Source organism: Eretmochelys imbricata, chromosome 21 (genome assembly GCF_965152235.1).
Source record: "Eretmochelys imbricata isolate rEreImb1 chromosome 21, rEreImb1.hap1, whole genome shotgun sequence".
Taxonomy (NCBI): domain Eukaryota; kingdom Metazoa; phylum Chordata; order Testudines; family Cheloniidae; genus Eretmochelys; species Eretmochelys imbricata.
In genome coordinates, this window is record NC_135592.1 from 17026939 (window position 1) to 17054278 (window position 27340).

General features: G+C 51.2%; 1 protein-coding gene across 3 annotated transcripts in view; it reads left to right on the forward strand.

Moving 5' to 3' along the window:
* Positions 1-27340, forward strand: part of CPNE5 (copine 5) — a 190540-nt gene that overhangs the window by 111628 nt on the left and 51572 nt on the right. For all 3 annotated transcript variants that reach the window (XM_077839213.1, XM_077839214.1, XM_077839215.1), the window contains 4 exons: positions 11578-11619; positions 12034-12109; positions 15710-15763; positions 17062-17123. In XM_077839213.1, the coding sequence (XP_077695339.1) occupies positions 11578-11619; positions 12034-12109; positions 15710-15763; positions 17062-17123 (234 nt within the window). The remainder of the gene's footprint in view (positions 1-11577; positions 11620-12033; positions 12110-15709; positions 15764-17061; positions 17124-27340) is intronic.

Genomic DNA, 27340 nt, shown 5'->3' on the forward strand with positions numbered 1-27340 from the left:
GGAGCCGAGGAATGAGGGCTGCTTGTTGGTGGCCACATTAGGCAACCTGATTCTGTGCTCATTTACACTCATGCGTCTCCAAGAAGTCACACCAAGTGCACATCAGGCCCATAGATTGTGTCTGTTCCTCGATATCAGTGTGATATTTACGCCAATTGCCCTGCCAAATATCCAGCCCTCCCCATGGCACATGGCAACACCCCCCCCAAGGGAAGCCAGGCTGGCAGAGACACAAACCCTTGTTCTAAGACTAGCCCATTGTCTGGAGCAGAACTGCTCTCCTAGAGATCAGGAAGGTGCTTTTTTTAGGACGAGCCTTTCTCCTTTGATCGCTGCGTGTAATCACCCCCCTGTTACCTGCTGGGCAGCGCAGAGCTAAGCTCGTGATGCCACTGGCTACAGAGTTGGATCTTTTGTTGTTTTTTGTTGATGAAAAGAGAAGACAGGAAAATGGAACATGTGAAACTGACATGGTAGCAACATCCCAAGGGATGAAAAGGTTTGGAAAACCTCCATGGATCTCCAAGCACTGTACAAACATTAATGATTTCAGCCTCACAACTAGGGCCTGTTGAAAATTTTCCATCAAAACTGTTTCAAGAGATTACGAAATTTTTCACAAAAATTGCCTGCTTTCCAGAGAAACATTCAATTTTGCATTGAAAAAAGGAATGCCCGAAAACCAAAGGACTTCAGTTGTGAAATGCCAGCTGTCATGGTGACAGGGCGAGCTGTGTTTAAATCTCTTTTCAGTCCCTTTCAAGTGCATCCCTCTGGTTTCTTTGACAAGTTTCTCTATTCACTCCTTTCTGGGTGGAACCACACAGTCCAACCACTCCTAGACTGCCTCTCTGGGCTGCAGCCTTTCTGGTCACCAACCGTGATAACGTGAAGGCCCAACTGTGGGGCAACTGTAAAGCCATTTTCCTCTGGAAACCTGTGTCCAGCAGCTGGTTAAAGTGACTCAAATACAGCTTCTTCAAAACAAACAATTATTTATTCACCCAAAGGTCGATAGCCAGCAGGACAACGGGATAAAACAACAACACATCTATCCACCTGGGACTTACCCAAACTATATTCTTCACTTGCAAGGTCTAGGTAAATTCTACTCAGCCTTGGATTGGGAGAGACAGACAGTCCCTGGAGTGTTCTCCCAGCATGTCTCTGTCAGCAACTCATCTCCAGCCGCTGCTGCCCACTCACCCCCACTTCCTCTCTAGGCTGGGAACTTTAATGATTTAGTGCCCCTTTGACAAGTGAGCATTTCCCAGTTAACAGCTTCCCCATTGTTCCCTTAAGGACTCTTAGTATGCCCTCTGGTGGTACTTTATCTTTGGTATCCTTTAGTTTCCTGTTTGTTTGCCCCCCTGACAGCCTCCTGAGATTTAATTACATGCAGTCAGGCAGGATAATATCAAACAGGCAAACTGAGGTGCATGTAATATTAATAAAATATAGTACAGATAAAGCCCTACTTCTCCACACCATCGCAGTGCCTTATGGGAGTTGTAGTGTGGGTGCATCGTATCCCCCTTCTCTTCTGTGGTACAGGCTCTTACTTAACTTCATCTCCCACAGTACACTGCAGCCATGCAACTGCCTTGATGAGCTGCCTTCTCTCACCAAGAAGGGAGACCATGGTGCATGGAGATGTAGTCCAGCCAGGAAACTAGTGACTAGTAGCATGGATGTAGAGGTGAATGGGAGCATGAGGCACCCAAACGACAACTCCCATGAGGCAGCATTTCAGAACTGAAATATTTTGGGGTTTGATTATTCACCAAAAACTTGAAATTTTCAATGGAAACCCCCTTCCCCATTTTCTGACTAGCCGTATGTACAGCCCCCTGTGAGGTCAGTCAGTATTATTATCCCTATGCTACACACCGGGGCACCCCCAGAATTTTTCCACCTGGTACGCATAACCCCCCCTTGTGCCTACTGCCCCTCTCCTGCCGGCTCCTCCAGGCAGGCACTCACCACAGCGCCTCTCCTTGGCTAGTAGCAGGCCTGCAGACAGGGCGGGGCAAAGGGGGCAATTGCCCAGGGGCCTGGGTGATGTAGATGGGTCTGGGGGCTCCTGGCTGCTGCTGCTGTAGCAGTATCGTCAGCCCCAGGCCCTCTTTGATCGTCCGGGTGGGCCTGGCTCCGAGGCACGTGCAGGGCGATGCCGCGGGCGGCAAAGGCAGCCAGGCGGGGGCGGGTGGCAGCCCTGGCCGTGCCGGAAGAGCGTGCCCAGCAGTGCAATCAGCAGCTCGCTGGGCAGCACAGGCACGGCACTGCCCAAATGTCAGGCGGACCCCGGGCCCACTGACTGTTCTGCCCTGGGGCCCGGAATTGCTGTCGGCGGGCCTGCCTAGTAGCGGGTCTCGTGGCTATTGCTGAGCAAGTCCTACCGGCAGAGCAGACGGGACATGAGCTGCTAGAAGTGACGCAAGATCAGGCAGGGCCCCAGGGTGAGCCCTGGTGCAGGAGCCAGCCTCATGGCAATGGCAAGGAAATGGAGGGTTGGCTGCCCCACAGCTCTCTGTCATGATGGAGGGGGCCACAGGGCCAAACTGGAGTGTGCAGTGAAGCAGCCAGTGCTGCTCCTCCTCTGCCGATGGTGCACACCATGTGTAACACGCATACAGCTGTGGGTGCCACTGGCTACAGGTGGGGAAACTGAGGCACAGGGCAACACGATGACTTGCCTAAAGTTGTGTAGCGTATAAGGATTGGGTAGAATCCCTTTCAGTAGTTTGTGAGCCCTCTCATGGTGCTCACTGTTTGTGTTTCAGAAGCCTCCAGAGTCCTTCTGGAGCAGCGGTGTGTATATGTAGTTAGGCGTGTTGCCTATAGTTAGTAAATGCAGTTATTTGTACCTCACCTCGCCTTGTGGTTCTTTCATACTATGATGTTGTGCAAAGGGCAAACAACCCAGCAGTCACAGAGCTGAGACCAGAACCCTGGAGTCCTGGCTCTCCACAGCCAACCACTCGATGACACACGGCACCATCCACCCATAACATATGGCATCATTGCTGGGGAAGATTTCGCTTCACTGCCCTTAGCAGGGCCAGTCCATGCCAGGTTGCACACAAGACTCCGCACCTCCTGGGACACAGCTTTGGGGACCAAGTCCTGCACCTCCTTACAGTGGTGTAAATCTGGAGTAACTCAGCAAAGTCACTGGAGTCACCATGGCTTTACACCAGTATACGGGTGAGCAGAACTTCTGAGCCCTCTCGATATAGGCATGGTTGAACGGGTGCTAGTAGGAGGCAGCGTGGTCTAGAGCAGTGCTTCTCAAGCTATCTGAAGTGGGGGATTGGCAATTTTTTTTCCCAATGTGCGCGCAGACTGGCAGGCGATGGCTCGCGAACCAGCACCGGTCCGCGGACCACCACTTTGAGTAGCACTGTCTAGTGGATAACATCCTGGACTAGCACTCAGGAGAGCTGGGGTCTATTCCTGGCCCTGCCGTTGGCCGGCTGAGTGGTCTTGGACAAGTCACTTCACGGGGAGGATGATTCTGACCTCCTTTGTAAAGCGCTTCGAGATCACAGCTGACAGTGTCAGAGAACGAGGTGTTGTTATCAGTGCAGTGTCCCTTATTCGTGCAGCCAGAGACCATGCCAGCCATGCTGTGTATTGTACTTCTCCCCTGTGGCAGCCTTGCAGGCCCGATTACAATACAGGACTCTGAAAAAAGGATCCGCTCTGCTAAAAGTGAGGATCTGGCCCACTGACTCCAGCGGAGCGGTGCCGACTTATGCCAGCTAGGGATCTGTGCTCAAGACATTTCCGCTGCAATGCCTCAGTATTTCAGTGCTGGCCGTCGTAGCCGTGGTGGGAGCTCGGGGGCAGACCAGTCTCTAGGGCTCCATCACTATTTTAAACACTGTGTTCGGCAGACCTGTGCTGAGCAAAAGTTTCCCAGTGTGAGCCCCGCCTGCCTTTTGGACAGGGGCGGGCAAACTTTTTGGCCTGAGAGCCACATCTGGTTTCTGAAATTGTATGGAGGGCTGGTTAGGGGAGGCTGTGTGCCTCCCCAAACAGCCAGGCATGGCCTGGCCACCGCCTCCTATCCGACACCCTCCCCCCCCGCTTCTTGCCCCCTGATGGCTCCCCCAGGGCTCCTGCCCCATCCAACCCCCCTGTTCCCTGACGGCTCCCTGGCCCTTCCACCACCACCCCCGCTCTCTGTCCCCTGACCGCCCCTGGATCCCTCCCCCCATCCAACCCCCCCCTCCTTCCTGACTGCCCCCCCGGGACCCCTGCCCAATCCGACCACCCCTTCTCCCTGACTGCGCCGGACCCCCTGCTCCTAACTGCCCCCTGCCACCCCATCCAACCCCCCCCCTTCCTGACTGCCCCGCCTTGCACCTCTGCCCCATCCACTCCCCCGCTCCCTGTCCCCTGACTTCCCCCAAACCCCCGCCCCTGACTGCCCCCCGCCACCCCATCCAACCCCTTCTCTCCTTCCTGACTGCCCCCCCACGGCCCCTGCAAAACTACATTGCTCAGGCTTCGGCTTCAGCCCCAGCTGGCGGGACTGAGGCCCCCGGCTTCAGCCCCATGCAGTGGGGCTTCAGCTTTCTGTCCTGGGCTCCAGCGAGTCTAATGCTGGCCCTGCTTGGTGGACCCCCTGAAACCTGCCCCGGACCCCAGGGTGAGAACCACTGGCTTAGAGGGTGGCTTGTGCCCTGACCAGGAGGGCGCGTAACCCTTTCTGAATGCTTGGTTAGCTTTTCCTCTTTGCCTCAAGAGCCAGGTGACTGTCCAGTCCCCTTCTTTAAATCCCGCTCTGTTCTCAACCTTGGCAATCTCTTGTGCCAGTGCATCCCGCCAGGCTAATTGTGTGGAAAATATTGCGTCAATTTTCAGTTTGGCACCTTGCAGTTTCACGACAGCGGTAGCCCTTTCTATTCTTCTTCCTCATGCTATTCTATCTACGTCTCCTCGGAATCTGTCCCCTCATGCGAAAACATTTTTGGACGACGGCTGTATGAAAGAAGCTGCTGTACTCCAGGGAGTGAATATCACGGTTCTGATGTGTCTGGATCTCTAGTTCCAGACAGATGCGCACATGGAGACAGCCAGCTTACTGATACTGGGACAGACACATTGCTCCCAGAGAGCCAGCTGGCCGCTGAGGAGCCCCTGGCTGTCATGGCCTCCTCCCAACCCCCTCGTAAGTCTCCTGAGACAGTCACAGCTCTCCAGCTCTCAGTCACCAGCCGGAAACGCCTGTCACACACTCTGCTGGAGTTCCAGTTCGGGGGCGATGCTGATTAATTTGCTTACAATTGTGTGTCTGGGGGTTGATGGCTTTGGGACTCTAATTGCACTGGGGAAAGCGAAGACACAGGGAGCCCCCCAGCTCCCTGGTGCTAATGCTCTGGGGCCAGGTCTCATTCTGAACAGCCTCTGGGGATTAGCCTTTGGAGTGGTCTGCTGCTGGTTTAAGAGCCTCTTGAAGCCAGTCTGCCCAATCCAGGTTCTAGCCAGTCATAGCCCACAGCACGGTAGCTAGCGAGGAAGCTGGCTCGTTAACCAGGTGTTATGGGTACACAGCAAGAGAACAATCCAGAGCAAGGAAGGAACTGCAGACAGATGTAACAGATGTGGTGCTGTAGGTAGATGCTATAGCTAGACATGCCGCTGCGACGTGTATCCGATGCGACATATATCCGCTGCGATGTGTCATACAATATGGTGATATGATCAACGCAACATATACATGATAAATGTGTCATACCGTGATATTATATAATATGATTTGTCACATACTATGGTGATATGATAGATACAACATATACATGGCATAATGTGCCATATGATACTCTGATATGAAAGATGCAACATATACATGATAAGTGTGACATATGCATGATAGGACATGTCATATACATGGCAGATGTGACATACACAAGATATGGTGTGTCATGTGGTGATGATATATACATGCTCAGGGTGACACATACGTATTCCAGAATGATAGATATGACATATGCCTGAAAGATGTGATGTATACATACTCCAGAATGACAAATGCAACATATTGGTACTCCAGAATGATGCTGGAGATTATTTAGGGAGTGTGACAGGGTCAGGCCAGATGGCTACAGGAGAATGTTAGAAGGCAGATATATATTAGTCCCAGATTAAGCAGGTCCATTTTCCCTAGGTAAGGCAACAGGAGCAGTTCCAGAACAAGAAGGAACTTGCTGGAACAAATTCAGGCAGGCAGGTAGGCTAATTAGGACACCCGGTGCCAATTAAGAAGCTGTTAGAATCAATTAGGGCAGGCTGGCTAATCAGGGCACCTGGGTTTAAAAAGGACCTCACTTCCCTTTGTGGTGTGTGGGTGAGTGAGCAGCTGGGAGCAAGAGGCACTAGGAGCTGAGAGTGAGAAGGTGGACTGCTGGAGAACTGAGGGGTACAGGCTTTATCAGACACCGGGAGGAAGGTCCTGTGGTGAGGATAAAGAAGGTGTTGGGAGGAGGCCATGGGGAAGTAGCCCAGGGAGTTGTAGCTGTCGCAGAGCTGTTCCAGGAGGCAGTCTAGACAGCTGCATTCCACAGGCCCTCGGCTGGAACCTGGAGTAGTGGGCAGGCCCGGGTCCCCCCTAAACCTCCCAACTCCTGATCAGACACTGGAGGAGCTGACCTGGACTGTGGGCTCCACCAGAGGAGAAGGTCTCTGGGCTGTTCCCTGACCCACATGGTGGATCAACAGAAACCGTGGGGATTGTTCTCCTTCTGTTTCCCTATGCTGGCCAGTGATGAGGTTAGCTGAGTGAACGGCAGGTTTGAGCCACGAGCAAAAATGGCCAAACTGAGGGCTGCCGTGAACCTCTGAGGAGAGCAAATCCGCCAACAAGACCCACCAAGGCAGAGGAGGAACTTTGTCACAGGAAACATAGCGCATTGCTGGAGGAGGATTTTTTGCATCTTTCCTCCACATGATTCAGAGCTCTATAATTAATGCAGAATAAATACATAAATAAATAATACCATGATGGGTGTGCGTGTGGGGGTGTGAATTTGAGTGTTAACATAGCCAGAATATGTGTCTCCTTGTTTTGGACCCAGTATAGTCTTCCGTCTGTCTCTTCCTAGATTGTTAGCCATCATGCTCACTTGCCGAGCTGGGTGGGGGAGCATTCGTTTAATTTACTTTGCGATCCAGGGTATTTTTCTCTGGAGGTCTCCCAGGGGCACATCCCTCTGGATCAGTACTACCCCCTTCTTGGGCTTTGGTTTTTATTCACAAAGGGAACTCAAAGGAAACAGTGCAAAGCCCAGTCCAAGCCTTGCCCCTAACTTAGCTGCTCCTCCTCAGGGCTGCTCAGCCCATACACTAGGACCTCCCTCTCTAGTTAGACATGCCCATCTCCCTTATAGCTGGGTGGGTAAAGAGCCAGCTGCCTCAGAGAGTTAGAAGAACCCACTTAGGTCCAGATTTACGAAGGTATTTAGACACCTAACAATGCAGAGAGACACCTGAGCTGCTTGGGCACGTTTGTAAACTCCACTAGGTGTACACCTGCATCCTTTGTAAATCTGGCCCTTAACCCTTTCCCACCCAAACTCTGATACAGCTCCATGCCCTGAAGCCTCCTTATCCATCATCCTTGCTCATGTTCAGCTTCCAGCCAGTCTGGCAAGAGGTTGTCACAAAGGCTGACAGACCGACCCTTACAAGGTCCAGCCCTGGGTGCAATTGCAGAGGCGAGAGGCCCCTGACGGATGCTCAGTGCTGACAGCTGCTAGGGGGATGGTATTGCTGTTAGGGCTGGAGGTACAGCCAGCTCCTTTGAGAGAGTGAACGTTTGGGGCTGACTGTCCGCGTGTGACTTTAAATGTAATGTCCGCGCCACTTTGGCGTCACTAATCTCGCAGGCGGCTTCATGCCCATCACTTCAGCGCAGAGGGGAGGCCAGCTGGGGAGTTGAGCAGAGTGGAAGAGCAGTGGGATCTGTGTATGACTTTCTCTGTCTCTGGAAGTGTGCAAATGCATTAGGATCAACCGAGGGGAGTCAAAATTGGGTCTCCCACCGCTCCGGAGAGTCCCTAATCACCAGGTCTGGGGTATCCTGAAGTGGGCCTTTCTCAGTCTCCCTTGCTAAAGTGTTCCATGGGGTATAACTAATTAACTCTACATTGGGCCACACAGCAGGAGACTCTAGAGCCCCGGGCTTTAAGGCACTTACCCTGAAGATCCAAGTTAAATCCCTTGCTCCGAGCACCGCTACTGGCTCAGGCCCCGAAGGGTACATCTGCCCTGTACTGTCAAACCTGCAGCAGCAAGTCTATGAGCCCAGCTCTACAGATGAGGGCTCTTGCTAAGGTGCTAGGAACGGCCACACTGGCATCGTGGCTCGGGCTCTGCTACCGACCCCGTTGACCAGGCTCTGAACCTTGCTGCCGAGGGTTTGAAAAGGCCGCATAAGATGCACCTAAAAGCAAAGCAGGCAAGGGATTCTGCTGGGGTCTGGTGCCAGCTGGCGTCCGGACTGCGTGTATGCTCAGCTGCTGGAATTCAGGCACCTAAAGGACTTTTACCTGTGGAAACGTAGTCACCTTGGAACTTTAGGCACCTTCAGGCCAGGCGGCAGCTGAGAAGGGGGTTGTTAAAGCCACTGGCACATAAATGTTCAATTTAGGGGCCTAAGATGGCAGTTAGGTGCTTAAATCCCTCTGTGAATCTAGCCCATGGCTTGTCTGGGCCTCAGCTCCCCGTCTGTGCAATGGGACAACGGCTGTGCCCTACCTCCCAGGGTGCTGAAGGTAAATACAGTAACGATTATGAGGTGGTGGGGCCAGATAAGGATCTTAGATCATGATTTACAATCCTGTAGTGGTAAGAATATAATTAATAGCGGGAGACCCAGCTCCTGGGGCATTTGACACTGGGCTCATCTTTAATGGAAACAATGATTCATTAATCAACTTATCTGCTGTGATTTAAGGGGCAGAGCAGGAATGATGGGGAGTCAGGGATGCTGCTTCCATTCCGGGCTCTGTCACTGATTTGCTGGGTGGCTTTCAGCAAATCACAGCGCCGCTCTGTGCCTCAGTTTACCCTGTAAAAAGAGGGTGCTAATATTTACCTAGCTGAGGCTGAACGCTTGCTAAGCGCATTCACCACCCCCTCCAAGACAGGGTATCCCTTTTCTCAGCACTCTGTCTGCATTCTGTGCGTCTATAGTGAGCACCGACTGGACCTCATTCCCACTAAGCAAGAAATTGACAGTTACGTTAGATGAGGCAGGTTTTTCTGTAAGGAAAATAGGATGAAATTCAATAAGGACAAATGCAAAGTCCTCCACTTAGGAAGGAATAATCAGCTGCACACATACAAAATGGGGAATGACGACCTAGGAAGGAGTACTGCGGAAAGGGATCTGGGGGTCATTGTGGATCACAAGCTAAATATGAGTCAACAGTGTAACGCTGTTGCAAAAAAAGCAAACCTCATTCTGGGCTGTATTAGCAGGAGTATTGTAAGCAAGACACGAGAAGTAATTCTTCCGCTCTACTCCACGCTGATTAGGCCTCAACTGGAGCATTGTGTCCAGTTCTGGGTGCCACATTTCAGGAAAGATGTGGACAAATTGGAGAAAGGCCAGAGAAGAGCAACAAAAATGATGAAAGGTCTAGAAAACATGACCTATGAGGGAAGATTGAAAAAATTGGGTTTGTTTAGTCTGGAGAAGAGAAGACTGAGAGGGGACATGAGAACAGTTTTCAAGTACATAAAAGGTTGTTACAAGAAGGAGGGAGAAAAATTGTTCTTAACCTCTAAGGAGAGGACAAGAAGCAATGGGCTTAAATTGCAGCAAGGGCGATTTAGGTTGGACATTAGGAAAAACTTCCTAACTGTCAGGGTGGTGAAGCACTGGAATAAATTGCCCAGGGAGGTTGTGGAATCTCCATCATTGGGGATTTTTAAGAGCGGGTTGGACAAACACCTGTCAGGATGGTCTAGATCAGTGCTTCTCAGGCTATCTGATGTGGGGGACCGGCATTTTTTTTTTTGGGCCGATGGCTCCCAGTCTGCAGACCACCTCTTTGAGTAGCACTGGTCTAGAGAATACTTAGTCCTGCCATGAGTGCGGGGACTGGACTAGATGACCTCTCAAGGTCCCTTCCAGTTCTATGATTCTATAAACCCAGCTGCTTAAGGGCATAAAGCGATTACTAGCCATACAGGCCAAGAAGAAGCTTCCCGCATGGGCAGGTTATTCCATAATTATCCACTGAGGTTCTGCCCCCTCCTCTGAAGTAGCTGGTACTGGGCACTGAGGGAAACTGAGGCTAGATATCCCCTGCTCTCTGATCCGCTTTGGCAAGGCAGCTCTGTGGAGATCTCAGGGTAGCGGTCACCAGCCTGCACTCTGCACCTGGTGACCCATGGCTCCTGGAACAATCCTAGCTCCCTCCTGTGTGGCCCTGCTGGTCTCTGCAGCACGGTGGGTTCACCCCACACACTTAACTCATTCGCCTGCTTCCAAGAAAGTCCAAACAAATTATTAAGATGATTTTTAATTATCATTCCAACTCCTGCGCTGGAGATTTAATTAGTTTGTTTTGACTGTTGCGTGGGTCTTTCCCCCCTCTTCCCCCCCGCCAATACCACCATTTTTTTGGAAGTGTATTTTTAGCCTCAGTTGCCATGGAAACATAGACACCAGGGCCAAGCCAGTCACAGATGGAGACAACACACGCAATCCACCCCCTCACTTTGTTTCCCTGATTGAGACAGCGCTTTGAGTATTAACTCCTTCCCCACCCACTGGGTGCAGCCACCGGCTTCTAACCCATGTCTGTCTACATCGGCTGGAGGGTTCGTGCAATAATCTCTGCTCCTTTGCGTAACCATCATGAGCGAGGGTGTGTTAGAGCTGTGCTGATCTGTAGGGGTGGGAGTCTGGGACAGTCTTTCCCCGGAGCGCTTCCTGCTTTTAGGTCTGGAGGGCCCTGGTTCAATCCATGATGATCACGCTTGTGCCAAACTCCACTGGAAACTCTGTGCTGAGCTATTTTAATACCACTCTCCGGAAGGGGGCTGCAGAATTAGGCCTGGCCCAGAACTGGTGATGGGAATGGTTAGAGACCTACAGAACCATAGAAATGTAGGGCAGACAGGACCTCAAGAGGCCAGCTAGTCTAGCCCCCTGGTGAGGCACCATTAACCATAGTCTCATATATGGAGGGCTTGACAAGAAAGGCCGGGTTGCCTTATTGAAGAGGCAATGAAGAGAGGGCAGGATAAAGGTGTACAGAGAAAGCGGACGAGGAGCAGTACATAGCCCAGACCAGCAGAGGGATGAAGGACTTACAGGCCATAGACCAGGAAAGTAGGAATGTGTTTAGGTGAGACCTGGGAGGCAATGGAGAATGGACAAGACTCTTCCAGGCTGCACAGTAGAAGACTCTTGCAGCAGCATTGAGTGAAGGGCCAGAGAAGATGCTGATGCTAGCCTAGGCTGTGCATGTGGGGGCAGAGGGATGATCTGATCTATCCTTTAGTGAAATCGTCCCACCCTGACTCTGGCAATAACTTTGGCATTGTGTCTTGCAGGACCATCAAGGTGGAAGTGTATGACTGGGATCGGGATGGCAGGTAAGGGGGACTCACTAGATCTATGCAGCCTCCAATACAAACCTCAAAAATGCCAGAGCAGGCTAGGCACTGAAGCCAGTGAGGGCTTTGCAGTGATTCCATCCGGGGCAGGATCAGGGCCATTGTGCTGCAGACATTACTCGTTCTCTTTGCAGAGAGATGCTTTGTCAGTGATTCCAGTGCAGCAGAGAGGGAAAGACAACAGGAGAAGAGAGGGGACTGAGAAAGAGACAGCGAGGAGGGAAGAAGGAGCTTGAGTGAACTCTACAGCGGTGGTTCCCCCCAGGACCCTGCCCCCACTTAGCAATATGGGAAGGTCAAGGTGGTCATGGCCCCTTGACACCTGGGCACAACTCCCAGGCTGACAATCCATCACTAGAGAATTTCTCATAAAGCTTCTCTTTCCATGCACAGCCACGACTTCATTGGGGAGTTCACAACCAGCTACCGGGAGCTGGCCCGCGGGCAAAGCCAGTTCAACGTCTACGAGGTGAGTGACAGACGGGGCACCCCCAGAACCCACCTAGGGGGCTAGCCAAGCTCTGGGCAGTCAGGCCTCCACTGTTCTGGGCCACGTCCCTTCCACCAGCCTTGTGCACTCCAGTGTTGAGAGGTAGTGTAAATCAGGAGTGACTCCTGGGCTAGATCCTCAGCTGGCGTAACCTGGCAAATGTCCAGTGGAGCTATGCTGATTTACACCAGCTGAGGGTCTGGCCAGTAGTCACCACCAGTGTGACACCATTGTGAGATCAGGACTAATGATTGCCTAGTCCGTTGTGCAGTTGTTTGTACCTGTGGAAAGGGAGTGACAATGGTATCAAATGCCACCCAATCAGTTTGCTGTCACACACTGGCTGCTCTCCTCGGACAGCCTGGATTCACCGCATGCTGACATCACATGGGAGGTGAGTCTGATGGTCTCTCCTAACTTGGAGAACATCTGACTACAGGGCAAGGACCGTCTTTGTGCTCTGTGTTTGTACAACACCTAGCACAGTAGGGTCCTGGTCTGTGACTAGGGCGTCTTGGCACCACGGTAATAATAAATAACAATAATTGCAATAACAAAATCTGCACACAGCTGAGTCCCTGCTCAGGAGATGGCCAGGTCTGCCAGTGAGCAGTGATGGGCATCAGAAAGCTGTGTGAGGAACTTGGGCCTGGAACAGTGGTAGATGGAGGTGCATCGGCAAAACTGGCAGTCTTGGGGAGTCCAAGACTGAAACAGCAGAGGTGAGGGCATTGGCAGAGTAGGGGTTGGGGAGCTATGGGCTGGAACAGAGGGAGGGCAGCTGCTCAGGACTCAGGGCATTGGCAGGAAATTGCTCAGAAATCAAGATTCAAGTCTCCCTGAGCATAGAAAATACTGTATAAAAGCCAATTATTAGACATTTCCTGACAGTAATAAATAATACAAACAAATTGCTACTGTACAACCATAAAGGGATTTTACCATGGATACAAACCCATCTGTGAGTTACTCCGAGATACTCCCATGTTTCTGTTTGCTACTGGGCTCTGCTTGTCATATCTCCTTGGCTGCGACACCTGACTGATCCTTCCAGGACGCTGGGGCAGTCTCAGCATCCAGGAATCCAATGAACTAGCAATGGGAAAGGACATTAGACACCTCGGTGCAGGGGGCCAGGTGCTCAGCTGGCATAAAGTGAAGCCAATAGGGCTATGCTGATTTACACCCTCCAGGGGCTGCAGCCCAGAATTTCAGCCTCGCACTAACTGAAGTCTGGACATCCCGGTATGTCAGCACCTTGGCCAGAGTTTACCACTAGTGATGTCATATGGCCAGAACAGAGTGCGTCTAGCTGGCTCACCAGTGAACTCCCGGGGGTTAGCCCTGCTGCAGCCTGTGTGAGATGGATTCTGCTGGTGGGGCCTGGCTGGTGTTTCTCCACGTGGCTGGGAGGCAAGGCTGTGGCTGGCTATTTGCTGGCGTGCCACAGCAAGTAAAACCTGGGACGTATTTCATGTCAGCTGAGCCAGGGCAACTCTGAGCACAGGTGTAAGTGGGGACACAGGGCAGAGTAACAGCGAGCAGGCTCCAGGCAAGCTCTTTGCCTGCCGTCAGTCAGCATCGCCCCATTGACTGAGGGCCTCCGTTCTTAAAACTCTCTGTGCAGATGGCAGAGCCGGTGTGTCCGCAATAAGCAAATCCGAGCAATGATCCCGTGCCTGAATCCCCTGCATTCTTGGGCTGGGTTTCCTTCCCTCTCCCAAAGTGCTTTGTGCCCTCCCCACGCCTTAACTGTGGCAGCTCCCTTTTAATCTCATCGGATGTGATGTTTCTAGGCCAGCTTTCCGAATGGCCACATGGGCTCTGACACACTATTAGTGTCCCAGCATGTCTCATCGCAGGCTTGCGGGGCTCCCTCCAGCGGGAGGAGGGGGAGGGAGCAAAGGGGAGGAGGGGGAGACTGGCGTATAAGTTGTTCAAATCATTAATGCCTTTTGTTCCAGATGAATTCCCAAGGCCTTATCAAAATGGATCATCATGAAGGGCAGGGGGAAAAGTGATTTTAGATTCGCTCTTTTTGGAGACAGAGCAAAAATGTCAATTTGCTGTCTGGAAAGGCCATGTTCCTGGTTATGATTGAGAGCCTCAGGGAAGCCAGCAGAGCCGCTGGGCTGGGAGAAGACCAGGACTTGCTGGAGAGGGCCAGATGAGCAGTAGGGTCAGGAAATCTGGGCGCTTCCCCATCCCAGATGCTGAAGGACCTGGGCCCTTATGGAGCAGCTTGGCTGTGGAAAGTAGCCAGGGCAGTTGTATCCTGCAGAATTTGGACATTTGAAGAGTGGACTTTCTGGCCAAGCTTTTTCAAAGAGGCCAATGATTTTGGGCACCCAGCCTGAGCTGTCTTAAAGGGACTTGATGTCAAAGTGTCCAACACCAGCCCTCTGAAAGTCAACCCCTTCAAGGTGTCTCCAGGTTGGGTGCTCAAAAATGGAGGTATCCCAAATCACTAGTCACTTGGCCTCCAGGTCTAACAATGTGGACAGTGCTAGTCTAGCCCTGAAGAAGGCTGGCCCAGTGGTCACGATGCTAGCTGGAGACAGAGTTCAAGTCCCTTCCCCCTCTATGGAATTCGTGTGGGATGCTGGGTAAGTCACATCTCTCTGGGCCTTAGTTTTTCATCTGTAAAATGGGTTTGATAGCCCTGCCCGCCTCACGGGGGATTGGAAGGGTAAATATCATAAAGATTGTGAGGTGCTGAGGTTCTGGGATGATGGGGGCCATGCATGCTCTTTGAGAGTGAAATCCCCCTCTGCAGAGAGCCAGCATGGGGCCCGTGCACCGTTTCCATCCTCCATAAACCCTGCTGGGAGGACAGTAAGTGGTGCCTCAAGCTGAACCTCAGCACAGGGTGACTGCTCCCATGGGGCTTCATCCTCCGCTGCTGTAGATCAGCTGAGTTCAGTGGGGGCTCCCCCAATTCATGCCACATTGCGACTGTACCGTCAGTGCTGAAATCTCTAAAATCTTTTCCTAGAATTGGGACCACGCTTTGGGACACAGAAGGGAAACATTCCCTTTAGTAACAGAAACATTGTTATGTTCTCCAGCATCCCGAGGGCTGCTCAAGCGAGATGTAAAGAATTGCCTTTGCTGAGAGCTGAATTTGTTGCTTTAGGCTTTTCTGCTTCCATCCTTATCCCTGCTAAGGGATGGCTATATAAAGATCAGAAGCAAGATGGGTTGTTTTTACTTTGCTGATAAGTTTTTTGGGAGGGGTGGGGGGCATATCTCAGACTAAAAATAAAGATAAGCATCCAGATAATTTGGAGACTTGTTCTGATGTCCGAATATCTGACGCGATGGATAAAGACAGATTGATAACATGTTCGCAGTGTTTTCTATCAGTCATATGCCTCTCACTTGGAACACTGTACTCAGTTTTGGTTATTCGCTCTCCAGTAAGATAGAGCAGGAAGAAGACACACTGGTAAAAATGGACAACCTCCACCATCACTATTGCTGAGGGACCTATGCCAATGGTGTCATTTGTGCTAGCATAAGCAGGCTTCACTTTGGGCCCCAGGATATTCAGTCTCTTCCATTTCCTTCGTCTTTCAGGTGGTGAATCCCAAAAAGAAAATGAAGAAAAAGAAATACATTAACTCGGGAACAGTAAGTGATGTTGTTTTTTCTTTGGGATTTAAGCTACCCAGGAAGGCAGGAGATGATTATCCCCGGATGGTGAGTTGCCCAATGGCAAGCTGCCATGCAGAACCAACCAATCAGATTTCAGAGTAACAGCCATGTTAGTCTGTATTCGCAAAAAGAAAAGGAGTACTTGTGGCACCTTAGACACTAACCAATTTATTTGAGCATAAGCTTTCGTGAGCTACAGCATCCGGCTGTAGCTCATGAAAGCTTATGCTCAAATAAATTGGTTAGTCTCTAAGGTGCCACAAGTCCTCCTTTTCTTTTTGCAACCAATCAGAAGCATTCTTTCCCCAACATTCCCCCCGCTGCCCCATGTTATGCTTTGATATGGAGGGTCAGAATTTTCTGCCACATCACTAGAAATGTGGAACCACTCAGTCACCAATCAGCTTCTTGTGGACCGGTTTCTGTTTTGATCTTATAAGCTAAAGAGGCCTGATCGCTGTCAGACCTTGGATGAGAGACCTCCTAGGAAAGCCCAGGTACTGGGACCTCCAAAAAGAGTGAAACTTGTGATTCCTGTTGAATCCCTAACCCACTGAAACTAATGGGCCCTCCAGGCAGACGTGAAACAAGAGCTGGATCAAAATGGAGTGGCGGGGAGGATCCATGGTGACAACCAGAAATTCAAATTTCAGACGATTTCAGCTGAAAACCAAAACCTTTAAATTTGGAAATGCTGCTGCAGCGCCTTGTTGGAGCTGGAGCTTGGGCACCTCATGCCTCCATCCTCTTTTATGAGCCAGGCTTTTTTCTTGGTTGGTATTCATCTCCCATGATGCACTGCAGTCCCCCCTCTTGGAGAAGGGAAGTGTTACTTGGGCGTCCCTGGCCATGGGGCGTCATGGGAGATGAAGTCCAGTGCATAGAGAAGAATGGCGCATTAAGTGACTGAATCTCAATTCCCCTGAAGTGCTACAGCATCCCTTCAAAGTCGGGGTGTCTTAGTTCCTAGGGGGATTTTCCAAGGAATGCAGACATTTCCCATGAAATTCAGATATTTTCACCAAAAAACACTGTAGTTGAAAGCTCAATTTTCCACTGAAAAATAGTTTTGACAGAAAATGTCCGACCAGCCCAACATGACCCACATTGCCAGAGAGCAGTGTGGGGACGTTAGCTACTTCCTTGGGCTGACAATCAATCTGTAGTCTCCAGGGGCATCCCACTAGCACCTTTCCTCGGCACTCAGCCCTGCACCAGTGATCCCTGCAGTCTTGGTGGCTGTGTAACGTGCTGCCCTGTCTCTTGGTTCCGAGGTGACGCTGCTCTCATTCACTGTGGAGTCGGAGTACACCTTCCTGGATTACATCAAAGGAGGGTAAGTGGGTTATGGTTTCCCTTCCTAAACAAACAGGATCCTGGCGCTGAACAGCCTGGCTCCAGATGAGGATAGGGCCACTGTCTGTTTCAGGACAAGTGAATTGCCCAATAATGCTGTGTTGGCCTGTGATGATGATGGTGTAGCTACCAAGAAATCCCATTGCAATGTCCAGCGTAAATTCACGACCCTTCCAGAAACAAGGACTCTGCCTGAACTTTGCAGAGAGTGGCAAGCCCTGAGTGGACAGTACGGTGCCTGGCAAAACCTTATCCAGCCTCTGCTGCTTTCTGCTGCTTGCTCTGCTGCTTTCTCTTCGGCCCCAGCTACACTAGAAAACAGAGCCGCTGTCAGGAGTGGCTCATGACCATGAGTGCCGACCTCGGGGCACTGTCAGTAAACAGGGCAGGCACCCCAAACTGCTGGTGTGTCCTGTAAGATTTCACCAAGCCAGTAACAAATGTGAACTTCTGGAGTCTTACCATGGAGTCACAGTCGTCTTGCCACCCAGACAAACTGGACTTAGTGATAAACTTACAAGAAAAATCACACAATGTTCAAGTTGCTTCCAGTCCCAAGAGACCAGTCACTAACCTCAGATCAATTGGTACCCTAGATCGTCCACCAAAGACAATCCCTGTATTGAACTATCTAAAGGTTTATTAACTAGGAAAAACAAATGAGAGTTATTTACAAGTTAAAGCAAGCTAACATGTACACCCAAATGAGTTCACATCTAAATCTTAAAGGTGACAAAGTTGTAGTGATCTGTCAATTCAAAGTGTCTTTCAGGGCAGACCCCGAGGTAACCTGTGGGGATCTCTATGTCAGTTTAGAGTCTCTGGCCCTTTCAGAGTTCAAACAGTGAAGAGAGAGATGGAAAGTTTTCCTGTGGTTTTGTTTTATTTCCTTAGTTCAGCTTCCAAGTCCTTGGTCCAAGAGGGCCGTTAACCAATCTTTTGTATTGCAATGTTCCTTGAGAGCCCATCTCATTTTAACCTGGGTTCACAAGTTCAGAGCAAACATTTTCAAAGTTATGAAGCAAAACTGACATATTTCCCTATCACGTGGACTACAGACAGTGCTCGTGAGATTAATGCATGCAGCCACTTACAAGCATTTCAGAGTCTAAACACTGACTACATTCATAGCAGACTAATACCTATTTTGAGCAAAACTAACAGGTGATTAGTTTGCCAGTTCTTAACTAATGCCCGCAGCCTGGGCAAGCACTGGCATCTGGCCGGGCAGTGTTACACACTGCTTATCAAGGGATCAGTCTGATGTGCTATGAGTCTCAATCAAGCTGCCTCTAATGGTGCTGAAACTAGTCTGATCCCATCTGCACTAGCAGACCAGCTGCTGGAGGGGCCAGTTGCTGATAATAGCATTGTCAGCAGCAGATTGTTAAGAAGACGTCACTGGAGCCCAGTCGACGTAAGGAAAACACCCAGGGAGGCAATGGAGATTGCAGTGCCGTCAGCCCAGCGGGATTGCCACACCGCGGCCTAGAGAATTCTGGGAGGGGATTCTGGCAGACAGGCTCTGGCCTCAGGATTCAGCTCCAGATTGCAAATGCCCCAAGTTCAGACAGGGGATATTGGTTTGGGTCCACCTCATTAAGGGTGAAATGCACACCCCTGCAGAGAGCCAGCGGGAGGACTAGGCTCCGTTGAAAGCTCTCAGATTAGCCACCCAAAGGTGTCAGTCCTTCCCTACAGTGGTAGCACAAAGCCCCACCTGGACTCGCACTGTCGCCACATGAATAGAAACGTGTTGCTGAATTGGGGGTCTTTGGTCAGGGAGCAGGAAGGATTAATTGCTGTGGGAAGATTAAAAGAGCCAACTCCCATCAGCTAACAGGGAATAGCGCAGGCTTCACAGGTAGGAAGGATGTAAAACACCAGCTGCCCGGTTCTCATCTCACACCAGCGACTCGGCTTTGGGGGGAGGGGTTACTCCTCTGAGACCAGCACAATAAGAGAGAATCAGGCCCCCAGGAGGAAGAGCGGGATGCACAGAGCTGTGGCTAGGAGCAATGGGATGAAATTTAGAAGAGGGAATGTTCAGGCTAAATATCAGGAATAGTTAATTTAACAGTGAGATCTTTAGGCCGATCCTCCCCTGGTGTAACTCAGCATGCCTCATTGAAGTCTACAGAGCTGCGCCCTTTAACCCCAGCTGGGGATCTGTCCCTTTATGAGACTGTAAAATAACAGGGTCACTTTCTACTAAACATCTGTGTGTCAGTGGGTTACTAGATGTCAGCAACATGCTGCAGAGAGGAGGAAAACGTGTTCTAGATGATGGGTATGATCACATCAGTACAACGATGGGTATAAGTGACCTGTAGATCTGTTGGACTTTATAACGATTTGTTAACTGTTTATTAAAATATCTATTAATCATTTATTAACCCTTTAGCGACTACTCATATATGGAACCCGAATATAGTGGGTGACCTGGCACTGTGTCGCGTGGCTGACTCTCCCTCTAGAGAACGCCCTGTAGGGAAGGATACAGTCCTGCAATGGCCCCAGGAGATGGGCTGCGTGGCTAATAGGACTTTTCCATCCCTACTTTCTAAGACTAGTGCTGGTGTTGCAACAGAGGTTCGCTTGGCTAGGACATCAGAGATCAGCAGCAGTTCTACGGGCTGAGAATGCTGCTCTGTGCAATGCTCTGGGTATCTAATTTCTTGGCCTTCTGTAGTCTGGCCTGCCTGTTGGGATGGCATGATGCCTGCTTACAAATTGGTTAGACTGATGGCCAAGGATGCAGAAGCCAGATGGCGATGGGTTGAAGCAGGTGATGCTGCCAGTGTCATCCGTAGTGTGGGCCCCTCCTGGGCAGACTCACTTGTGCTGCAATGGCTCCTTGCACTTGGGCAGACCTATTGACACGTAGGTACCCAGAAGGGATACCTGGACAGATGGAGAGAAAGGGGCACAGAGTTTGCAGAGGCTCCTGGCTGCCAGTGAGACAGACTTTGTGGCAAGGCAGCAGATTCCTGCAAACCTGGGAGGCCTCCTGGGTGGGCGTTGTGTACAGAACTAGTGTCTGTGGGCTAGGGAGTGTGCGTTCATATTCCGGGCACCTCAGTCCAGGCCTGCAGCACCCTCTGCCTATGGCTCCGGAGGGCACGTGCCTCAGGATGCAGGTAAGCGAGTCAGAGGCCTACCTGCCAGGTGTCAGCAGCAGCTCCACCCGCACAGCCCCTCATGGGAAGCTTTGGCTGTGTTCTTTACACCTGAGCTTCTGCTGCTTCAACCTCCGGCTCCAGACCACAGTCAGCCTGGGGAGAGCCAGGAACTGACATCGTAGGGTGTGACGAGCTTGGCCAGAACCTGGAGAAATGACTTCATACACCCCACTCACCACTAGCCCATACACAGGAGCTCCCTGTACGCATCAAGGTTGGTCCCGTACAGCTGTGTGGGAGCCAGGACTCCTGGGTTCTAGCCCCAGCTCTGGCAGATGAGTGGCTAGCGCAGCGGGGCTTGGGAGCCAGGACTCCTGGGTTCTAGCCCCTGCTGTGGGAGGGTGGGACACCTAGTGGCTAGAGGAGTGGGAGGTAGGGCTGCTCTGTTGCTGACTCACTGTAAGACCTTGTATGCAGCGTAGGTGTAGCTGCGTCGGTCGCAGGGTATTAGAGAGACAAGGTGGTTGAGGTAAATCTGTTATTGGCCTGATGTCTGTTGGTGAGAGAGGCCATCTTTGGAGCTCACACAGAGCCTCCTCTTCAGGTCTATATGAGCTTGGGCAAGCCATGCCCCCTCTCTGTTCCTCAGCTGCTCCATTTTACAGATGAAGATTATGATACCAACCCTCCTGTGCTGAAAAGGATCTTCTATGAAGTGGGTGTCATAGCGTCACCGGGCGATGCTCTGGAACTGCTCCCCATGAAGCCAGTCAGGACTCTGGGGAAGTCTCCTCTCTGGGAGCAGCCTGTCTGCAGGACACACGGCTCACCCGGCTTCCACCTTCCTGGGTCTGACCTCGGAGCATTCAGCATCCTCTGCCCCTCCGTGCACTTCCCACAGCGAGTCTGCCCAGGCAGGGTCCTGGGGAAGCCAGAGGGTCCTGCCCCCCAACTCCGCAGTCAGACGGGACTCTCAGCCAGCCAGTAAAACAGAAGGTTTATTAGACGACCGGAACATGGTCTAAAACAGAGCTTGTAGGTGCAGAGAACAGGATCCCTCAGCTGGGTCCGTTTTGGGGGGCAGTGAACCAGACAACCACGTCTGCCCTTCACTCCATGTCCCCAGCCAGCCCCCAACTGACTCACCCTCCAGCCCCTCCTCCTCTGGGCTTTGTCCCTTTCCCTGGGCCAGGAGGTCACCTCATTCCTTTGTTCTCCAACACCTTTAGCTCTCACGTTGCAGGGGGTAAGGGCCAGGCCATCAGTTGCCAGGAGACAGGGTGTCGGCCATTCTCTGCCTAGACAGCCTTGCACTGCCCTCTAAGGCTCTGCAACAATCGCACAGCTTATCCCACCACCTAGATACTTAAGAAATGCCTAGGGGAAACTGAGGCACACACACAGTATTCAGAAAGAACATTAAGAACAGTCCCACTTCGTCACAGTGGGTTTCCTCTCTCCTCTGCCTCTTCCCCTGTCCCTGTGATTCTCAGGGCAGAACAACAATTCCCCTCGCGTGGCTCTGCTGGCATGATATCGGAAACAGGCAATGTTACATTTGTACAGACATCGGTGACGTCTGTCATAGCCATGAATGTTTCCCTTCTTTCCCCAGCGACGGGGCTGTTTTGTCACATTAACCATGATCTCTTTTACCTAGTGCCAACTGACGAGCTCACTGGATTGCTTTCCCGTCCTTGACAGCTGGCTGCCTGAGCTCTGTGCTAACTAGAGGGGCTCAGAATGGTACAGATGTGATGGCTGTTCGCATTACACTCACAGGGATCCCCGAGAGAGGGGCTGATGGGGATGCTGTCCAAGACTGGTGGGGCAGGGCTCCCTTGTGCAATCTGCTGTAGGCCATCGAGGGGAAACCTTTTCCCTGGAATAGATTTGGGGAGGGAGAGAAGAAGTGGTGGGTGTAGTGAGGGGGTGTAGGACAAGCTGTGCAAAGGAATAGAGTGTAGGGCGGCGTGTAGGCCCGGCTGTGTGAGGGAATGGGAATGTCGGATTCTGAGGGATTCCAGACAGACCTTGACAAACTAAGGAAATGTCCAGGCCAAAGGATGTAAGGGGAGTCCAGCGATTTACAGGGATGGCCACTATCTACTATTTACAGGGATGGCCACTATCTTTCCAGACTCTGCACACACCAGTCAGAAACCTGTGAGCCCGGGAGGCAGCCAACACCGCATCGGAGTGGTTAGAGACCCACAGATGGGCATATGGACGAGGAAAGAAAATGGTAAGCAAGGCACCAGTCCTAATGTGCTGCAGCCCTGCAGAGCAGCTAGAGTCCCAGGGGAGGCCTAGGAGCAGCACTGATGCAAAGTCAGCAGCCCACAGCACTGGCCGGCAGAGACCTGACAGACATAGGAGGGGGATGTGCTCAGACGGAAGAGGCGCTCCTGGCTGGGCTCTGTGGATGGACTGATCCCATCCATTCTCCTCTGCACACCAGGTGGACGTGCAGTCTGTGCACAAACCATCACGAAGAAGCCACTGCTGAGTGCACCCACGTGACTACCATGCATGTGACTAGACTGCGTAGGAAGGGCACTACCGGTGGCAGATATGCTGAGCAGGGAAGACCTGCCACAGATGCCCCAGAGGGGTCTGTGACAGCAGATAGTCTAGCAGCACGCTGGAGTACCTCCCCATCTCTGCAGGGAGGCTCTGGGCAATCCAGCAAAGCACTGAACAGGACGGATGCCGCAGGCAGGAAAAGAGGACTGACCACATCGCAAGAAGCAAGGGCTGCAGGAGGTCACTCCCTCCAAACAGGTCAGGGATGAGCTGCGTGTGCAAGATGGGATTTGGTTTAAAGGGGACCAAGCAGTAACCCCAGCAGATTTAAAACCTGACATCATGAGACAGATACACGCTTCCCCCTGGGGATAGAGGCCTGCCTGACATGAGCCAGGGGGTTGTATCTAGTGGCCAGGCATGAATGCCCAGCTGAGAGCGTACATGGAACAGAGTGAACTGTGCAGTGTGTCAGGTTTCAGAGTAACAGCCGTGTTAGTCTGTCTTCTCAAAAAGAAAAGGAGGACTTGTGGCACCTTAGAGACTAACCAATTTATTTGAGCATGAGCTTTCGTGAGCTACAGCTCACTTCATCAGATGCATACTGTGGAAACTGCAGAAGACATTATATACACACAGAGACCATGAAACAGTACCTCCTCCCGCCCCACTGTCCTGCTGGTAATAGCTTATCTAAAGTGATCATCAAGTTGGGCCATTTCCAGCACAAATCCAGGTTTTCTCACCCTCCATCCCCCCCCCCCCACACACACAAACTCACTCTCTTGCTGGTAATAGCCCATCCAAAGTGACCACTCTCTTCACAATGTGTATGATAATCAAGGTGGGCCATTTCCTGCACAAATCCAGGTTCTCTCACTCCCTCACCCCGCTCCAAAAACATGTGCACATTGTAGGGAGAGTGGTCACTTTGGATGAGCTATTACCAGCAGGAGAGTGAGTTTGTGTGTGTGGTTTTTGGAGGGGGGTGAGGGAGTGAGAGAACCTGGATTTGTGCAGGAAATGGCCCACCTTGATTATCATACACATTGTGAAGAGAGTGGTCACTTTGGATGGGCTATTACCAGCAGGAGAGTGAGTTTGTGTGGGGGCGGGGCGGAGGGTGAGAAAACCTGGATTTGTGCTGGAAATGGCCCAACTTGATGATCACTTTAGATAAGCTATTACCAGCAGGACAGTGGGGTGGGAGGAGGTATTGTTTCATGGTCTCTGTGTGTATATAATGTCTTCTGCAGTTTCCACGGTATGCATCCGATGAAGTGAGCTGTAGCTCACGAAAGCTCATGCTCAAATAAATTGGTTAGTCTCTAAGGTGCCACAAGTACTCCTTTTCTTTTTGTGCAGTGTGTGTATATCTGTGTATCAACACAAAAACAGCATCCATCCAGCATATGCGCAGCATCCTTCACAGTGTCACAGACACACAGTGGGCTGCCCTGGTACTCCAGGCATGGTCAGTCTCTGCACAGCGAATCACACCACACCAGAACCTGTGAAGCTGGCTCCAGAGGCATATTAGAGCCCAAAGCCAGGGAGCCATTTGTGATAATGTTCCAGAGGGGCTCTCTCCCATTCTGTCCACCCCAGTGAGTTGATGATGTTATCAGCTGGATGGAGAATGCACGGCACGGTCCAGACAGGATTTCCCTACACAGTTGGTGGTGGGGAACATCCTGTGTATCCCTGAACAGTGGCACGTGTGGCGTTTCCTGTACTTTGGTGATCAGTTTGTTGGCTGCATTGTGACATGGGACGTTAGGTGCGGGAATATTGGCTAGGACTGGTGACCACAGAAGTTTTGTTGACTTCAGTGAGCCTGTGACTCATGGAATGATTACGTTGTGTGTCTACTAGTCTAGTATGGGCAGAGCTGAACCAAACTGGGGCATAATGTTCTCCAGCTGAGTTACAGAGAGCAAGCCCCGAACAACACAGTGTTTGCACTTTGGCTGGACCCCTACCAGTTTGTCCAGGAGACAGTTTCCCTCGATCTTTTGAGCTATGTGAGTGAGATGGTATTTATATGTGAGTGTGCATTGTAGTGTAACCCCTGGGTTCACTGGCTTTGGATCACACTGACCATTCAAAGTAAGGTTAAGAAAAGATGCAGAGTATAGTGATCAACAAGAGAAAGAGACTAATGAAATCACAACCCACCATGCTAATGACCGGAGCTGTGTGGTCACAGCAGGTCACGACTACAGACTGGTCAGCCTCACTTCAGTCCCCGGCAAAATCATGGAGCAGGTCCTCAAGGAATCCATTTTAAGCACTTGGAGGAGAGGAAGGTGATCAGGAACAGTCAACATGGATTCACCAAAGGCAAGTCATACCTGACCAACCTGATTGCCTTCTATGATGAGATAACTGGCTCTGTGGGCATGGGGAAAGTGGTGGATGTGATATATCTTGACTTTAGCAAAGCTTTTGATATGGTCTCCCACAGTATTCTTGCCAGCAAGTTAAAAAAGTATGGATTGGATGAATGGACTATAAGGTGGATAGAAAGCTGGCTAGATTGTCGGGCTCAACAGGTAGTGATCAATGGCTCCATGTCTAGTTCGTAGCAGATATCAAGCGGACTGCCCCAGGGGTCAGTCCTGGGGCCAATTTTGTTCAATATCTTTATTAATGATCTGGATAGTGTGATGAATTGCACTCTCAGCAAGTTCACAGATGACACTAAACTGGGAGGAGTGGTAGATACGCTGGAGGGTAGGAATAGGGTCCAGAGTGACCTACACAAATTGGAGCATTGGGCCAAAAGAAATCTGATGAGGTTCAACAAGGACAAGTGCAGAGCCCTGCACTTAGGAAGGAAGAATCCCATGCACCGCTACAGACTGGGGACCGACTGGCTAAGCAGCAGTTCTGCAGAAAATGACCTGGGGATTACAGTGGATAAGAATATATAAGTCAGCAGTGTGCCCTTGTTGCCAGGAAAGCCCATGGCATATTGGGCTGTATTAGTAGGGGCATTGCCAGCAAATCGAGGGAAGTGATTATTCCCCCCTATTCAGCACTGGTGAGGTCACACCTGGAGTACTGTGTCCAGTTTTGGTCCCCCCACTACAGAAGGGATGTGGACAAATTGGAGAGAGTCCCACGGAGGGCAACAAAAATGATCAGGGGGCTGGGGCACATGATTTACAAGGAGGGGCTGAGGGAACTGGGGTTATTTAGTCTGCAGAAGAGAAGAGTGAGGGGAGATTTGATAGCAGCCTAGATGACCTCCTGAGGTCTCTTCCAACCCTAATATTCTATGATTCCATTTTCAGGGAGGGGGGCTGTCGGGAGGACACTCTGGTAAGAACTGAGATCAGGAAACTGAAGGTGCATTTTGCAAGGTCTAGCATTCCTGACATGCTCTGTCCAGACAAAGGGCCACCACTCACTGCAGCAGAATTCAAATGATTCAGTGCCAAAGCTAAGCACAAGACATCTTCCCCTGGGTACCCACAAAGCAAGGAGAGCCAAGAGACAGATGGCAAAGGCAAAACAGATGGAAGGGACATCTAGCACAGACAGACAGATCACAGAATCATAGAAGATTAGGGTTGGAAGAGACCTCAGGAGGTTATCTAGTCCAACCCCCTACTCAAAGCAGGACCAATCCCCAACTAAATCATCCCAGCCAGGGCTTTGTCAAGCCTGACCTTAAAAACCTCAAAGGAAGAAGATTCCACCACCTCCCTAGGTAACCCATTCCAGTGCTTCACCACCCTCCTAGTGAAATCGTGTTTCCTAATATCCAACCTAAACCTCCCCCACTGCAACTTGAGACCATTGCTCCTTGTTCTGTCATCTGCTGCCACTGAGAACAGCCGAGCTCCATCCTCTTTGGAACCCCCCTTCAGGTAACTGAAGGCTGCTATCAAATCTCCCCTCACTCTTCTCTTCTGCAGACTAAATAACCCCAGTTCCCTCAGCCTCTCCTCGTAAATCATGTGCCCCAACCCCCGAATCATTTTCGTTGCCCTCTGCTGGACACTCCAATTTATCCACATCCTTTCTGTAGTGGGGGGGACCAAAACTGGACACAGTACTCCAGATGAGGCCTCACCAGTGTCGAATAGAGGGGAACGATCACGTCCCTCGATCTGCTCGCTATGCCCCTACTTATACATCCCAAAATGCCATTGGCCTTCTTGGCAACAAGGGCACACTGCTGACTCATATCCAGCTTCTCGTCCACTGTCACCCCCAGGTCCTTTTCCGCAGAGCTGTCAGTGCCCGCCCACACACTGCTAGTTTTTGCCCCTTGGCGTTTTTCAGGGTTTTTGCCCCTTGGCGTTTTTCAGGGCTGCTCTCACAAGAGCTTTGGCCTTGTCTCTTCCCATCTGGCGGGTGCGGTGTTAATGCCCGTTGACAGCATCGGCCTCTTGTTCGGCGTCTCCCTGGGCAGCTGAGGGCAGGGCTTGTCACGAAGCAGCTGACGCTGGTTTGTGGCAGGGGCTGACAGCCAGCGCGGCATAGCTGAGATGACTGGAGAAGCCAGAGCTCCTGGCGGAAAGGTGCCTATGGGCTG